General features: G+C 40.7%; 1 protein-coding gene across 3 annotated transcripts in view; it reads right to left on the bottom strand.

The window, feature by feature from the left end:
* Window positions 1-13,193: 13,193 nt before the first annotated feature.
* FNIP2 (folliculin interacting protein 2) overlaps window positions 13,194-18,372 on the bottom strand; it is a 51,377-nt gene continuing 46,198 nt past the window's right edge. For all 3 annotated transcript variants that reach the window (XM_082316081.1, XM_082316082.1, XM_082316083.1), the window contains 2 exons: window positions 15,811-15,926; window positions 13,194-14,573 (listed from right to left, as the gene is read on the bottom strand). In XM_082316081.1, coding sequence (XP_082172207.1) covers window positions 14,495-14,573; window positions 15,811-15,926 — 195 coding nt within the window. In that variant the 3' untranslated portion in view covers window positions 13,194-14,494. The remainder of the gene's footprint in view (window positions 14,574-15,810; window positions 15,927-18,372) is intronic.

The following is an 18,372-nucleotide window of genomic DNA, read 5'->3' as shown; positions in this document are numbered from 1 at the left end:
TGTTGGGCAAAGCACAGGAGGAATGCAAATAATCAACAAAGAGCTGACAATCTAGAAATTCTGGTCCCCTTACAGAATAACTGCTGTGCGGATATAAATTCTTCCTCCTATCAGTTACATACAGGCTTTTTTGCCTACGTACATCTTAAACATCAATTATCCATGCAACTTAGAAAAAAAAAATTGTAATTGATGCTCTCTTACTCAAGGCAAGTTTTGAGAGAAAAATTAGTGCTCTAAATGGCAAAATATTCAAACAAAAGCACTGATTATAACTCTGTTATTGATATGAGCTTTTAAATGACATATGACACATCCAGATTGGTTCAGTAAGAAAACAGGTTTAGGGCTGGATAGTAGCTGAGATTTTTTTGTTGGTTTTATGGCTAAGGATAGCCAGATGGATAAGGATTTTATTATAGGTATTGGCAAGTTAATGCTGCAGAAAGCCTGACACATGATGCGTTGACTCAAAGTTGGAACACCAGATTTTCATCAACATTAAATTCAAGCAATTTTTCTGAAACTGCAGCCTGGATGTGCCACCATGGTTTGTGTATTACCTACGTCAAAAGAAGAAAAACCGCAAACATCAGGAATTATTCTGTCTGAAGTGAAAAAGATGAGCAAAGAGCATTCACGACAAGAGAAGAGCCAGAATTCTCGAAAGCTTGTGCGTGCGAAGACGTATGCTAAGCTCTGCTCATCCGCACACCCCGCTCACAGGCAGGTCACAGAGCACGCTGCCCTCTTCGCATCACCTGGTCTGGAAAACTGGATTTCACCATCAGTTGTCTTCTGCCTTCCAGTCCAGCCTCCAGACCGGGGAGAAGCACTCCAGCAATCCCCGAACCTTGTACTGTAGATGAACCCCTAATACACATGTGATTTGTTGAAAATACATGCATCATATTCATCAGTTAAATCCCCAATTTCCTAATTCAGGTATGAAAACAGTGTTGGCTTGGAATGTCTGAACCAAAGCAATCCAGCTGGACTTGAGTAGTATCCAAAGGAGTCACCCGTGGGTGACATTTATCTTTGTTTCTTCATTTGTAGCATAGACATAGGGAGCCGTTTACATTCCTGAAAGATCTGGTCTCAGCAGTTTCCCTTTTGAGACCGTACAGTAAGGGAAAGAGCTAACTAATCCATTTGTGGCCTTCAAACAGTACACCAGAAACTTTATAAGCATGGACAGGTGCCTGCCTGGGAAAGCTGGTCATCTAATTTTAGATATGCCAAGATGAACGGGAGGGAAAAATATTATAGAGAGAGTAGGATTAGCAAAGAAAGAATTCTGGCCAGTAAGAGAACAGAGTAACTCGATCAGTGCATGTCCACGCAGCATGACATTTTGTTATTAACACAAAGGATAAAAAACTTTACTGTTAATATCACTTGATCTGCAGTGATTAAACATCTCCCTGGAGTTTCTCCTCTCATCAGAACAGGAATTCTTCTTAAATTTGGCCCCTATCTCTTAGCCAGCCTCACATCAGAGCTTCTCCAATAGCACAGATTTCAATTGCAATAGTGGACACCAACCACCTGAGCCACCACAGAAAGGCTACCTGAACTGAGCCAACTGCAGCAAGCAGCCCAGGGGGGTGGCTCACAAAAATGAACAGAGCACTGCTGCATTTAAGCTATAGCAGAAAAGGTCAACATTTTCCTGACTAATCAGGAGACATTGGAAATGAGGTAGGTTTTGGATGCTGCTTCCACCAAAACCAGGATCTGCTTGGCTTGCGATGCCTCCCAGCACTCAGCAGCCCAGCTGGAAGCCATAAGCAGCTATCAGCCTGGGGCTCATGACATCACTGTGGCACCGAGCACATTTTTCACATACTAAGACAGCACGGATACAGGCTGTTAGCTGAGGGAGTTTATTAAACAGGCAAACTGCTGGCTGCAGACGCTTCATTTCTGCAGGTTAAGCTTTTTGTTTTGTTGGAGTGATCACATTTTTCAGCTGAAAAGTTTATTAAAAAAAAATCATTGACACTAGCATCAGCTAAACTTGCATGTCAGAACACCTAAAAATTAATTTTTGAAATGCATACAATGCCTTGCAACTCCTCTTTGGTTTTCTAAAGGGGCCGAGGTTTCTGTTGTGAATTTTACTCACCAGTAACTCAACCGTCTCGTGAAACGTGCAGAAATCGCAGAAAGCTGTTTGATAAAGGCAGGCACGTATTTAGCTTCAGCAGGGCCAGCCCCTGGGAATAATGCAGATTTGTACCGCGGCACAGGCAGTCTTGTGAAAGAGAAATGAATCAGCCACGCACTCTGCCCTGCAGCCTCATGGAAGCTGTGCTGAACCACAGGTTGAGGGGCCAGCTTTTCACCTTGTTATACCTTTGGGAAAGAGGAATTACTATTGTTGAGGAATTTTGCAGTGTGCTAAGAGGTTTCACAATCCCAGGGCAGACGGAGATGGTGAAAGAGCCTAGATTTGTCAAGGACTAAATCACTGCTTCGGTCACATGCCTCTGGCAACCACCACCCGCTCACCTGCAGTTGCGTTGCCTTTTTCTGTGCTAAGGGAGCACAGCGTCGCCGGTGCAAGAGAGGAGGATTCATCTGGGCGCTCAGATGGGGGAAACAAACACGCACACCCCTACAATGGGCCATGCTGCCGGTAGCCCATGGTCTGGTTTTAGACCTGGAGGAGAAAGGCCAAGCCTAAGCTCAGAGCCCTGCTGCAGCCCTGCAGACACCGACACAACATGTGGGAGAAAACTGTGTACTGACACAGAGGCTGTGGTTGGGCATCCGCTCCTCAGGAGAGCTGATTTAGAAGAGTTCTGCCTTTTGATTTCAGAGCCTGTGAAATCTTGCTCGTGACCTCTAGAGTGAGAAGTGCACAGAGAGCTAGTCTTAAAGGTCTATTTAAGTCTACTCTGTATTGACCAGGTAGAAGTCAGCTGCTCAGCAAAACAAACTTCTGCCAGGTTCTTCAGGTCCGAGCGATTTCTGAAGACGTATCAGAGCTATGCTAACAAAATGCTTTTAATTCAAAGTTTTAGCATTTCAAAGTTCAGATGTGCAGCTGGTCACATTTACAGGTAGTTTTAAATTGAATTTTTACTGTGCCAGGAAGCATTGGGTGCCAGCAAGAGTGAAATACAGAAGGCAGCTTTATTTCTGTTGCTGGTTTTAAGACAAGTTTTTAATAGCTTCCAGTTAGCTTGGGCAAAGGAAGCCAGCTGCAAAGTAAGTTACAGAAACTTAAGATTTGCTACATTTAATGTATAACTGAAATAATACACTGCAAAAGGTACAAATAGCACTATAGTGGTCACAGGTCTTGAACTGGAGGGACATGCGACCAAAATAACTGAGGACAAGTTACACTGAAGTACAAGTTTGAAAAACAATTTTAAAAGTTGCTATTGTTAATATAATTTTGTCTAAACTAACAAGATGACCGAGTCCCAGTTCCAGTGGGACTCCCATGTCCCGAACACAGCGCAGCTTGAGCGGTTACTACTACTTTGGGGTTCCCTACTGTTTGGTTTTTTTTTTTTTTTTGTAGGATGGCTAGTGTGAAGCCTCAACCTCACATCAACAAAAAGCTTTGAAAGAGGAAGGCAACATTTTCTTACTGTTTGTTGGCAGCATACAGCCACTTTTCCATGCACTAGACAGGAGTTTAAAGAGAGATGTGGACTCTTGTCTTCTACCCAGTCATGACAGTCAGGGTCTGATTTAAGATGTCTGAACTCTGGAGTGTACTCTTAGCTATTAAGGCATGATTTGACCTTGATTTCTGAGCAGCCACTGCTCAAAGCCTTTGCATTCTTCTTCAAATTGTTCCACCTCTTTATGGATTTTTCCGGCTGACCCTTTTGATCCTGTTTGAAGAAGATGAGTGGGGGCAGTTCATTGCATGGAAGAATATTAGGCCTGAAGAACAACAGCTGTAGCTCCAGCAGAAGTTAGAAAAACTTTTATATGGTGCTGTCTTTCTTATAATTCCTATGAAGCTGCCTTCTGAGTGCAAAATATGCTTAGCAGTTCATCATAATTCTCTGATGAGTTTGCCTTTCCCCAGCCAGCAGGACAGTGATTTTGCAGCTGCTGCTACTGCACCTAATTTATCGGCAGCTTGCTTTGCTGGTGCTCGGAGCACCGACAATCGTGATCATAACTCATGAGGAACCAGGACTCTGCTCTTGAAGGAAACAAGAGCTATACAGTGGCCTTCTACAGCTTTCACAGCTGTGGGAGATGCTCAGCTGGATTGCTGGGTCCTGCTCCTGCTGACACCCACTGCCAGCCCCACATCCCTGTCGATGCTCTGTAATGGTCAGGAAGCAGAGTCACAAACTGAAAACAGAATGTGTATATTCTGCACTTTTCCAGGAGTTACTCCTCTTGTTAGAGTGTTATTAAGGTCAGAAATAACGACAGCTACCCTCACAGGGGGCTTTAGTGGTGAGGAAGGGAACAATTAGGATGTATTTCAATAGGTTACCTTAGACAGTCTCTGCTGGAATAACAATCAGGTCCAATATGACATACCGTGAAGGGTAATAGGTCTGCAAAGCTGAGCTATTTGATGCCAATCTAGAGCTAGGCAAGCAATCTGAAACCAGCTTTTACACCAACTGGGGAAAAGGAGAATTGAATTGGCACAGGTCCCACAAAACACGCGTTTTGGTATTATAGCCAGCTGTAGCTCTGTTATTTCACCAGTCCTTCAGGGTGCAATTTTCATGTTACAGCTAAGCTGAAGTAATGGGCAGGTGATGCTGGGGAGTTGCACTTCCCCCTTTCATCTTCAGCACCTGGCTGTGGATTCTCAAGGCATCAGTAGTAGCTCTCATCTGACCCCTACTGTAAGCAGGTAGGAAAGGGTGGATTTCCACTAGCAAACACAAGTGATCAGCAGTAGATTGGCTTAACTAATGCGAAACCCACTGCCCAGCATTCCCATTTCACCACTGCTTTAAGTGACCTATGCTGAAAGGGGCAGACCTGCTGTCCTCTCCACCTGCTGCAGCCACTTCCCTTGCGCTGGCAGTAGCACCCGCGCACTCGGGTGATGAGCTCAGAGACCCAACCTCATCCGATGAGCACAAAGAGCAAAATAACGTGCTTATTGGTTGGACAGGGCTCTGAGCAACCTGATCTAGTTGAAGGTGTCCCTGCTTATTGCAGGGGGGTTGGACTAGATGACCTTTAAAGGTCCCTTCCAACTCAAACTATTCTATGATTCTATAAACAGTAGTCCTTCCCATGGCAGGTGCCTAGCCTTCTTTTTCTTTTGCTGTCAAACTTTACATTTCTTCCCCTTGGCATGTGGGAAAAATTCAGACTCCAAACGGGTTTGGCATTTTCTGTCCTTCAGAAACCAGTTGTGCCTCTCAACCATTCATTTTTACACGAGCCACTGCTTAATCTCAAGCAGCAGAAAGAAATCATTTAATATCCTTTGTTTTGAGACAGTTTGTACGTTTGTCTAATTATCCAAAAGGCACCTTATCCTCAAGGGGACCCACCATCTCCAGCTACCCAGCAGCTGGCCAAAATCAGCCAGCTCCCCACCAACAACTGCCAGGATTGCCATGGCAATTTATCCCCTTGCAGAATGACAGTCACATCTTGTCTGGTCATGGTTGCTTTTCATCTTCTGATTCCCACCACATGGATTAAAATTAGCAGCACCAAAACTGAATCAGGAACTCATAACAGACACCGGTACACAGTCAAGTGGCATTTATGACCCATAATTTTACTTTTTTGCTCATTCGTCTTATATTTCCTCCTGCCTCTATCCTTTCACACAGTTTAAAGCCATAACACCGGTTACAGTATTTCGGCTCACATGTGTACTTCAGAGCAAAACCGCATTATATCACTATTTTCTATATTAAAATAGACAGATATAAAGATGCTGCATTGCCGCAGTGGAACATTCATTACAGATACCTGCACGCCCATGTGTAAAAGCTAGCGCATAAGCTGTTTCTGTGAAGCAGTAACTTAACATCTTGTACACTCCACATGCTTGCCTGTAACACCTTCCCACTGCCTCAAACAAGAAACTCACTCAGAGTCAAGTTTGATCTTTCAATTCTGCCTTTATTTTTCTGAAAACTAGCACTTCCCTTGAGTGGTTACTGACTCCTGCTATTTCTCACTAAGTGTTGCTCAGCAGCTTGTCATGAGTTACTTTTCCCTACATCATTCATGCATCCCAAGCAAAAAATAAAGATGCATGAGAGCAAAGAAGCAGGTGTTTGGAAAACCAAAATAAATTTCTTTGGCAGCATCCATGTAGTAGATACTTTCAGCTACACTATCCTTATAGGCACAATTGCAATCATACACAATAAGCATTTGAGGCAGTATATAAGAATGAGAAAACTCTTTTTCTCTTTTTTCTTTCCCAAAAGACAGATGTCTGGATGCCAGACCCTATGTCTCTGACTCTTTAAAGCAATTGCTAGGAAGAGAAAAGGGAGGAGTATGCATCCCCCCACCCCAGCTTGGCCAGCAGGACTCTCCAATGAGGAAGGCGTTATTTTAGGACTCAGAAGACCAGGTACTAACCCTTGCCACAGCCTCCCTACATACCTTTGGCCAGTCGCCTCATCCTTCTGTAATGAACGGTGGTAATTACCAGAATGCTGAGAAAACAAACAGGAGCTGCTTTTATGCTGAGCCACAGACACGGGGTGAAAATTCCTGACCTGCCACTAGGCAAGCTTAAGCAAGAACTAGGAATGGTTAATCAGCATGGTACTGAGATTAAGGTGCATTACAGAGTGACTAGAGACAGGTGTAGTGAATCCAGAGACAATCTCAGCATTGCTGCGTAGTGCTACACTGCCAAGCTGTGCTATCAGGATGCTCTGTGCTACACATCATCACAGAGCACGTAAAACTGTTTAACTCGAGCAAGTCCTCCACACTGTAAAGTTCAGTCATGTTTCAACCTCAGCTACCACGCAACCCAGCTCAGCATCACAGCTCTGAGAAAAAGGGCAGTGGTGTACACATTGGCAGCCAACCATCATCAAACTACTGGAAGCATTACAATTATTAAAGCATAGTCTGATGCTGCCAGAGACTTCACCCCAGACGGCTAACAAGCTCATCTGTGTGCAAAATTGTAGTTACATGCTTCTTAGAGGAGTCCCCTTTCGTTGAGGAAAGAGTGACACTTAGCAATACTCCACAAGCAGCAGCGAGACGACCTGCAGGTGCAGTTTGCTACTTGGGTTCATCAGGAGAGCAATTTCTAGGGACCCCTGCTCCAAGTGCTTTGCCTCCTGGGATGGGACCACCCAGCTTTTAGCTCTCCGACCAGACCAAGGTTTGAAATCTCCCCAGAACAAATTGCAAAGTCCATACCATCTTTCTCTGGGGCTGGCAGAGCAGTTGCTAGCCACAAAAATAGACATGCAAAAAAAGCTTCATAAATTTAGAAGAAAAACAGAGAATACTAATTTAAAAAGAAGCAAGGGGAGGAGGAGGCAAGTCAGCTTTCCTGTAAAGTTTAGTATGATCCCGGGGATGAACGACATAGATTAGATCCTTAGAAGCACTGTAGTTTAAGCATCACAAGGCTCAGGACAGGAGCCTTTTGAAGATGAGAACAGCGTTCTTCAGTTACCAGCTTCCTCATCTACCAAGAGCATAGGCACTCGCATCTGGGAAGCCATCAGGTCTTCTTCAGAGCTTCTTTAATTCAAGCCTATAATAATGCTCAACCACTCCTCCAACCACTCCCACTAGCCACCAAATTACCCACAACACTCAGAATTTATTTAGCAACATTACAAATGGGCTTTGCATCTTTTGCTTTTGGTGTTTACCCACTGCTGAGCAACAGGAGAGGCTACTGCATTCTTGTGGGAAGAAAATGGCACACAGAAAACCAGAGGTGGCTGTCTACCTTCGGGGTGTAGCCATGGCTAGGTCTAACACAAATGGTTTAGATACCAGAGGCCTGACAAACTCACTTGAAACATCGGTGTCTAAGTTATGTCCTCAGTGGTACTGCGCTGACATAGGTCAGTTCGTCGCTCATTTTGGGAATTGCATCAGGTAGGCATGCAGAGGACCTTGCTCAACAAGCCTTCAGATTTAGTCACCCTTTCACGTTAGGGACATCAAAGCCCACCAGGAGACAGCCAGAAGTGCAATTATGGTAAAGAGCAAGGCAAAGGAAAAAAAAGTTAGCTCTCCCTCAGCGCCACCTCCATTTTGTTTTATCTTCCCACCAAGCAGCCCGCTCCCTATGTTCTTGAACAAGGCCACCGTGCAAGGGCCAGGCTGGCCTGGGGCTTGGGGAGCTACAGAAGGCTGTCTTCACCCGTGCAGCAGATTCAGGCATCCCAGGCACCTCTGCTTCCCAAATCAAAAGGCAAAGTATATTTTCTCTATTAGAAACAAACCCAAAAAATTAACGTGCTTGCACCATGGCTGTAGTACCCTTACACGAGCCAGTCCCTTGTGGGGAGCTGATGGTTTGGAAATGTGATTTTTAATTTCACATTGCTCATGGTGGGGCCATGTTTCTAGGTCAAAAAATTTGCACATTCTAGGGAATCACAAACAGTTTCCCAAAGAAATGCTCAATTCAAAACCTCTGTATTTTTCAAAGCTAAAGTGAACAATTTTAGGAGACTTGTCCATCTTAAGGCTAACAGGGCCTGTGCAGATCTTAAAAAGATGATACAATACTGTAGAAAATGAAAAATGAAAACATTTATGTGACAGTAACATGCAGAAAAGAGGAGAAAACTCCCCAGGCTTATTTTGCCTAGGGAAAAAGAGATGAGGTAGTAAAATAAAGCTAAAATGGTAGTTAAACTTGAGGAACTATTTGAAAAAAATTTGCTATATACAGGGTTGGTATTCAATCCAATGGAAGGGAAAACATTTCTGTGAGCCAAATATCTCAGCCCTTGACCCCACAGCACTCTTATCAGACAGCACAACCCCTCCCTGGGAAGATCTCAAGCAGACCTAAGTATCACTTCATATTTCCACATCCGCAAATACTTCTCTGCCCATAGGAGCGCAGGCTTTCTTTCTTGGTGGGAAAGGCCTTCCTCATGGGAGCCTGCTTGCTCTCAAACACCATTTTGCCAGATCACAGTGGAATCTCTTGTAGCTCCAAACAGAAGAAATCCAGTTGATAAGATTATATTTATTTTTAAGTGCTTGACTGTCACTCCTAAGCCCTTTGGCCTTGTGTTGACCTTTAGGATTTCGAGACAAGATGCTACTCTACTTGTGCTGCTTAGACTGTTTTAGCTTTGGGATTGTGCCAGACAGACAACTGACTGCAACTATTGTAAGAGTCATTTTCCAGCATGCGGATTACTAGCATGTGGCCACTTAAGCTAATTTTATATGGGATCGGAAGCCTTCCAGGTCACAGTCTCATGGTTTGTCACTCAGCTGCATGTCCTTTGTGTCCAAAATCCCATTTCATATGTTCAGCCATGCTCTCTTCAACCATATATGTACAGAAAACCAAAGACTATGGTGCATAGGTGATTAGCAGAAAGCTTTGCTATGTTGTATCACTTTTTCATTTAGAGAGGAAAGGAGAGAGAAAGACCAGCAGAATTTTGGCACAAGACTAAGTAACTTTGTGATATAGTTCACATTTACTTACGCCTGCGGTAGCCTTGAACTCCTCGTTACATATGAAGAGAATCTCTTCATCGGTTCTGTGATCCTCCTTGCCACTTATATAAAGAGGGAAAATGGCTAGATCTGTTGTTCATCATTAATATTTGTATTATTCCAAGTCACATCTTTTGAGCAAGTCACGGAATTTGACTGTAGACTTTGAGAGTTTTTCAAATCTAGGCATTATTTTCTCTTTTGCAGCTCTCAGTTTTAAAAGCTCCTTGGCAGCCCTCTCAGGCATACCACATAAGTATTTATTAATACAGGTCTCCACCCTTTCCCAGACCTTGGCCATTTTATACTGGTCAGCCTGTGCATCTGCCCCTTGCTAACCTGCCACAGTTCCAATCATACAGATTGTGAAAGAGATTGGCTAAGCACCCTTTAGAAAATTTAAACCAGGTGATATGACCAACAGCTTAACAACAATTTTTTTTTTTTTTTTTTTTTTTTTTTTTTAAAAGTAGCGAAGTCAGAGGTAAGGAGCTTCACGGAGTCTTACAGAGCCTGGGTGGAAGCCCAGGCTGCTGCCCCACACAAACCGCTGAGCCAATGCAATGGCCCACACATATCAAAGACAGCAGGAGCTGGAGCAGTCTCACTCCTTTACTTTCTTGTTCCTAGCTGAGGGCTCCCATCTCTCCCCTTGCCCTTACACTAGCACTTATTGGAGCCAAATTCCACTTGTTAACCCAGCAGACAACCATCAGCAGCTTTTTTTCTGCAAACACACATTCTGTAACCTCTGCAGGACCTATTCCAACACTCTGTGTCTTCACTTTACATTATTTTTTGCACTTTTCACACTATAAGAGCTCTTGTTTACATATATGTGGGATAAAGCTTCCAAAGATGCCAATAGTGTTCACAGTTAGGTTCCAAATTTCGTGAAGCCTTCCTGTTAGACATTTCTTGCAACATTTACTTACTCTACTAATGGGTTATCAGATGTCCACACACTATTAGATCTCAGCTACGACAACAAGAACAGCTATTTCAGAAGTAAGTTTTAAAAAGGAAGATACAAAATACCACTTACGTTCATTTCAGAAAGTTTATTGCACCAAATGCCGCAAAGAAATAGACCAAAATGATAGCATACATAAACAGCTATAAGAAAAAAACCCATGTAGTTTGACATTGGTATTCAGTCATTCCTAAAAAAGCCTATGCTCTCCAAACATGCAATAGCAACACACATTTTTTTTCTACTACGGAAAACCTGCTATGTATGTCAAATTAGCCCACTTGACCTAAAACAAAACAAAACAAAAAAAAAGTCTAGAGTATATTCAGCAGTTCAGAATTGATTTTGATTTGGGTCCTTTTAACTGAAGTAGAAGTTATACTTGAGGGATAAGTGATCATTTTGTGTAAACTTTATATACAAGAGTTTGGTGTGTCTGAAAAGGGTAAAGATGCATATAGTAGGGAGCAAGGAAAATCAATCTATAACTCTGGAGGATGCCATTAGAAATGTGAATTACAGAATCAGTGTCTATTCATTTCTTTTGGGCAGAAGAAAGTTGTATACATTAGTTCAGAGAGTACCTACTTAAATTAAAATGTTTAGATCCTGGTATCATTTGGGGTTAAAGAATTCATTTAGATTAAATACTACAAGTTTGCAGTTCATTCCTCCCCTCTGTATATGAAGGTTTAGTCTTGCCTGAAAAAAAGCATACATTCTTTAAATTGCACTGTGTAAACTGCATTTATGTGGGATTTTGGAAAGACTGTGCACTCCCACTTAACCAGGAAAGTATGTATTTAAGTTTACAAAAACCTACATAATACTGATAAAAACAACTTTGGAATATTTGAAGATTAAGCTACATTATCAATTTCAGACACATCTGTACATTCATATCACTTTTCATCCTATTAAAATAAAAACAGAAACATGCCCTAAAGATGTCTAACAACACATCTGTAAATACTTACTGCCCTGTCATGCCACACTAATTTACATAAACAGCAAGATGCTACCAAAAACAAGTTAAAGACGTAGAGTCAAAAAAAGCCCTAGAAGGTGGAATCCTGTCAACTGAGGTAGTACATTTGGTGGAGGGGAAAATATGTATTTAACTTTCTTTAGTCTAAAGCCTTTTAAAGGTAATAAACAGCTTTCATTTTGGATTTTCTTTCCCCCAAAACTAAAACTGTGAGAACAAGACAGTTCATCATGTAATTTCTGAAGAGCAGCAAAATGTTAGAGAAAGCAGCAAGAACTATAAAGTTTTAGCCTTGGCTGAAGAAAATCCAAGTGCTTTTGACCATCGGCTCACATGCCACCCCCAGGTTAATTTGATGTCTTGCCAAGAGGATGATTTTTTAATTTTTTTCTTTTTCCCAATAGTTGATGTAGTAAAATCAGGTGTTACTGATCATGGTATTAGTCTTGAAATCACTGAATGTCAGCTGACCTTTGACTTCCTTAGTACACTCTATGATAACAAAAGCACATATTTCTATGTTAGCACATATTTCTTCCAAGAATTGTCAGAGTCTGTTCAGATAAAAACCCAACTAATACTTTAATAGAACTGGAATTGACTTTTAATGAACTCAGTTACTATTTAAGAGTGACATGAAATAGAGAAAGTACACGAGGATTTCTATATACACTCAGGGAAGCGGTTTTGTAGTCTTACACATGCGCGCGCATACATTCTCCATCACAGGGGTACTTAGGAATACGTGACTTGCTCTATGGTTCTCACTTCATCTTAACCTTGTGGAATAGAGACTGATGTCTGGTAACAGCTATATGCAGAGGTAAGTTTACTTTCCAGCAGACTGAAGGATTCACAGACCAAAGATATGAAAAGTTGGCTTAACTATAAGCAGTAGGAGAAAACCTGAACCATAGAAAGATTTTAGCCTTTTTAGGCAGAATACTAGGGACAAGTATGAAAATGCAATAAAAGAAACATTGGAATGTCAGGTCAGAAACCCAGCATAAGGAACAGCTTTAGAAGCATTGTATCAGAATGTTAAGTATCCCTCCACTTCGAAACAACCGCTCTTCACAGTAGGTCAGTCTACCTATTTCCCTCAAAAAGCAACACAAGGTTAATCAAGACCCCCATCACATTTAAGCAACTCACAATGTGCACATTTCATTATTTCAAAGCATTGAAAGTTTACTGTAGAAAAGTCCAAACATCAAGGTAGTAGGAAATAAAACCACTTTTAATAAAAGTGTGTCCCTTCAGTGTTAAAAATCTGTAATCACCAATGAGGAGAACTCACAACCGGTGACCAGGAGTTTCTTATTAGAATTCACTATTCCCAAGCAATTGTGTTGCTAGCAATTTGCTCGCAAGCTCACAATTTCAGACACCTCATTCCTGCTGGCTCACAACAGAATGGTCCAACATTGAGTTTTCCGTTTCTTTAAGAATGTTTGTTTTGATCCTTTGTTCTTTCCCCAGTCTGGTCCACAGTTTCATATCCAGCTTAACAGTGCTTTACGCAATAGAAGTATTTTTTTTTTTTTTTTACATTCATGTTATCAACCACATGAAAACAGTAAAATACAAAATTTTATTTCGCTTTCTAGAAACACAGAAGGCCAATATCAACTAGTGGAGAAGTAGTTTCTGGTCTCAGAGCAGTTAACCTATTAAGGAAAGGCACCCGGATGATAGTTCAAGATTTCTGTAGAATCAAAAAGGGTAATTGCAAACATTCATAGTAATACCAAATATTGGGGTTTGCCCCCTACATTTCATTTTACTTCAAACAATGCTCCTCTCTAATTTCTACTTAGAGTGACAACTAGTAGCTGGAAAAAAGTAATACTTTTGACTAAAGGTTTGGTGGGGGGTTGCTTGCTGTCTTTTATTTCCCCAATAAGATTGTCTTCAGTTTGTGCCAATTGCTTGGTGTACGTGCGCGCAGACACGCACTAACAGCACTGGTATCACACAGAAGTTTGTCAAATTCATACTCCTCGGAGATAGTAATACTTGATGACACCAAGACACAGGTTTAGTTCCCAGGACTACAGTCATACAGAAACTCAAAAGAGTTATTGAAGTTGCATCGGCAACAAATGTAAACTTGTAGCAGAAATTCCATAAGGCTTTCCCACAAAATCCCTATCTCGGAAGTCCATTCCATTCCACTTCCGGCCATGGGCTCATTTGAATGCCTCCTCATTAAAACAGAAGCAGCCACAGCTTTCTTAACCTCTTGTCCTTTAAGGGAAAAGTCACATCACCTCATGCACACCTCCATTCCCACATAACATTTGGCTGCTGAATCCAGGTTCCTTGTTCTGAGCTGGTCAATTCTACTATACAAAATCATGCTTATGCTCTGCAAGAAAGTCATGTCCCATCTAATACACTTGTGTATAGGAATGCTATATACATAGTTTACAGCTCCTCCTCCTCCCCAGCAAAGAAACATACACCACACCAAACTGACAAGCGTTGGATTACGAAATCCATTCTAACCCACTTGTTCTTTTAACTGTTACTTCATGGTTTTGAGCAGCGTTTTGGACGGCAGCTCCTGGTCTGCCACATAGTGTTAACTTTTGTCCTTTGAATAAAAATAAAATGCATGGATGCAGTCACTTTCTTGATTTAAGTCAGAAGTGAGATTGTAAGAAAAACCTGAATGCCTTTTACATTATGTAAACTGAAGTCCTCCGATAAAACATCCAGTTGAAATCAGAATCAGAAGGTGGTACAATGTACAGTCATCACCTGCTTTCCTCAGTGTTCCCCTTTACCAGTGTTTGGCACCTCTGTTCTTCATTCAACATTCCCATTTTCTTTATTTTACTTTAAGGGAATGACTATCCTGAGATTTGAATTTATAAGAGTATTTGAGCAACATACGGGGAATGAGTACTTGCTATAGCAGCCAACAAAGGCAAGTCATTGGATTCAATCCTAGAAATTAAAAAGAGAGACAGACTTTAAAATATACCATCACAAAAGAAAAGAAAACACAAGAGGATATTTTTCATCCACTTTAAAGAAACTGGAAGTGTCTCGCTATAACTGAGTTCATTGTTTAATTAGTATTTATTGCCATTACTCATAACATGCCAGTAAAGGTAGGTAATAATGTTTAAAACCAAGAAGTATCCTACCATTTAAGTCAAAAGATAGTAGTATTACATTTTGTGGTGTATATAATCTTCTTTGGTTTAAATAAAAACTTTTATTTATTTGCTAAACCATAAGCCTTAGCTTGTAGTCTTACCAGCCAGTGGTAAGAGCCCAGTTTAAGAAAGTACTAAACATCAGCTTATAGAAGACTCTGCATTTCATGTTTTGAATATAACTCAGTTCACCATACAGTAGCACTTTCTTACCAAAAATGACTAAAAGCTGGAATTTTTAATTATTATTCAATAACAGTACCAGGAATGTCTCTCAAATGCAATGCTCAGTTTCCAACCATTTCCAGTGTAAAGCTGCTCAGAGGCCAGGACGTATGTGTATAAATATTTACACATATATACTCACACTGAGGAAAGTGGTCATTTCAGGATTTCAGTATTTACAGCTACATTTCTCAGCATGAAATCTTGAACAGTCTGGATAAAGGTAAATTAAGTTTTACCTACAGTGCTAAAAACGACCTTCTTGGGAAGGTGTATTCCCTTCTTCCCCCTTGCCCCTCTTCTGCTGTCAGCAGGTGCATCCCTAAAGGTTGTTTGCCAAATCAAGTACTATTATTAGAAGACAGCTGCCAAACAGGATACCTGTCTATTTTCCTACATCTGCTTTTTGAGAACCCCTCTTCCCTCAAGATAAAACAGCACCACCTAACCTTCCAAAAATTCTCAAGTATTTGTTGGGATGGAGTTTTCATTAAGGAGATCAAGACAGAAAGAGTGCATATGAATGCGTGGATAACCTCCTAATGACCAAAATCCAAACTTTCTTCATTCTGAAGATTTAAGAATTACAAGTGATTTGTTCTTGCTGTTGAACTGCGTCTCTTCCTGATTTCAAGATGGTTCAGTAGAACCCATTTTTACACTTTATTAGGCACATGAAAGAGGAGAGTGCTAAATATGAAGTAAGAAGCAAGTCCTCATCAACATTCAGAAACTGAAAAAGAAAATAACTGCCCCAAGGTTTGCCATTGGTTAAGACTGATATCTGCAATACTCACCCCAATACAATTCCTAGTTCTTTTACATGCACTCTTGTGTGTCCTCGCAGATATTCTGAGAGCATTTTGCTTTTGAGATACATCTCTTGTAGTCTATCCTCAAGATGCATTATGCACTGTAAACACAGACCAAAAACCTCAGAATGGCTTTAGCAATCACATGCAAATTTTACAGAAATGTAACCATATAATTTTAGCTTCTATCTTAGCTAGAACATTTTTCAAACTACATCTCCACTCCAAAATCCTGAAGAGGCAATTGGTTTTGTTACAGCTGTGCTAGCAACATTAAAGAGGTACACTACCCCCTCAAAGGGGAACCCCCTCAAAGAATTGGGGCATTCCAGCTTTCTTGAGCAGCAATTTTGTTGCACAAACATCTGTTTCCCACTCAAGTCAGCCACAGTGCTTCTGCTGACTTAAATAGTTTTAACCAGGTTCAAAGACACTCAAGACATCTTACTAAGAATCAAACCAGAATACGTGGATCCAGATGTCTTTGTCATACTTTTTCTGAAAGATTCAGTCTAGACAATAGTTCCTAAAATTAGCACTCTGTAGGGATCTGCCATTCCAGAAATTAAGACTCAAGAAGTGGAAGACACCATTATCTTATTTGTCATAAAATCATAGTTCTTTTGCTCACTACTTTACTGCAGAAGGTAGGTTACAAATCCTTTTTAGGCATTTGTTTTTATTAGTCCTAGGTATTTTAGTTTAAAATTACTTAAACATTTGTTGCTGCTTCCCAAAAGGTATTAGCTCAGGTTGAAATACCAATTTAATCACTCCCCTTTTCTTTCAGCAGTAGAATGCTAGAAATGTATATTCTTTTAAAATACAGTCATGTGATGCATGGTAATTTCTCATACACCAACTGCAGGAAAGCAGATGAACCTTAGCTTCAAAGACGGAGAGGAGATTTTTTGGTAAGACAAGGTCAGTAGGTAGGATGTCTTCACAAAGTGAGTAGGTAGGATGTCTTGTCAAGTATTTTGTTCTAGGACAAAAGGTACACTCAATTTGATATATTCCTTCTTTCCACAGGGATGACCACTTCCAAAAAGTTAAATTAGTTCAGCTCTCCAAACTCCAGGAGATGAAAGTACGAAGCGCATGCAGAACCTCACATTATCAAATGTATAATCATCTGGCAGGATAGACAGCAACTAGAAACAGTAGCAGCAAATAGCTTCAGGCCATCGTCCAATGTACTTTTCAAGTTGAATGCAAACCATAAGTATTAGAAATGAGATCCTGCGAAACCAGTTTTGCTAATTAAAAAAATGAGCAAAAAATAGATTCATGCTTGTAGGTAGCCTACCATGTATTTTTCTGATGGTCTGGAGCAAGATTTTTAATGATTCTCTGAGCCTACATCCGGTCTTAATCATGGAAGATAGAGGCATTTTAAAAAAAACGTGCAACGTAGTAGTAGAATAAGATAACTGCCACCAGTGGAGGAAAGTCAAAAGCTTTCTGAGAATAGTTTGATCTATTTGCTTCAAGCAAGTTTTACTCAAGTCATTATAATTATAACACTTCTGATTCTAGCCAAAAGGGAAACATTATCATCTTTTCCATTCCAGGTAAGTCTAACAGAAAAAAGCCTATGAGCACTTCCTCAGTGGTTCAGGGGAGCATACAGCTGATTCACAAAGGAGCAGTTCAATATATTTCAATTCCAGTACTCGTGCTAAAGGATTATGGTTTTTTTTTTTTTTTTAACTTGTGAGGGAGCAAGGAAGAATCCCACATTATTCTAAAAGAGAGATTCTTCACATAAGATTATCTGCTCCTTCTGAATATCAGCAAAGAAAAGACATTTTTCCTCATAAGCTCAGTACATGAATCCATTTTGTTCAAAAATGTCCATGTTAAGCAAGGTACAGAAGTCTTTTTTTTTTTATGTTAGCTTCCTCTGCAGCTTTTCTCTTTGACTAAATGGAACAAAATAAATGTCAAGTCACTTCTAAAATTAGAAAAGTAGCTTAAAATTAGTTTAAAGGTGCAGGTAAAACTTTTGACATATTGCTGACATGCAGCAGTTGTGATCATCCCTTCCCTCTCCCCCTGGCATACTACAAAGCTCTCTGCAGTATGGTTACTATTCTGAAGTGCCACAAAGATAACGCCACATGCCTTTCATCTGGTCTCAAGTTGGGTTTTGTTTTTTGTTGTACCACAAAAAACCAAAAAGCTTATTCATCTGAACAATAACTGCATGTAAAGAATGTACACTCATAAAGGAAACTTCAAACACACTGCATTATGCAGATATTAGTACATATGTTTTTGTCAAAATTTAAATCAATAGAATCACTACAATAAAAGAGTCACACTTCTCCCCCTAGAGTTTAGTGGAGCACTTGACTTCCATACACTCATGTTTCTGTTTTAGCAAAGAGCTGTAAAATCCACTGACAGAAAGATCAAAGTGTCTCTAAGGTGGATTATAGCTAATTTACAAACAACGAGCGTTGTCACTTCACTGTTCCTTTTTGTAAGAAAAAGGAAATAAAAAAACCCTGAAAAACATTCCACCTCCAAAACCCCCCACAC

The sequence above is a fragment of the Platalea leucorodia genome (assembly GCF_965183815.1).
Source record: "Platalea leucorodia genome assembly, chromosome: 6".
Taxonomy (NCBI): Eukaryota; Metazoa; Chordata; class Aves; order Pelecaniformes; family Threskiornithidae; genus Platalea; species Platalea leucorodia.
The sequence above is the reverse complement of the archived record's forward strand: the minus strand, read 5'-3'. Positions and strand labels throughout refer to the sequence as shown.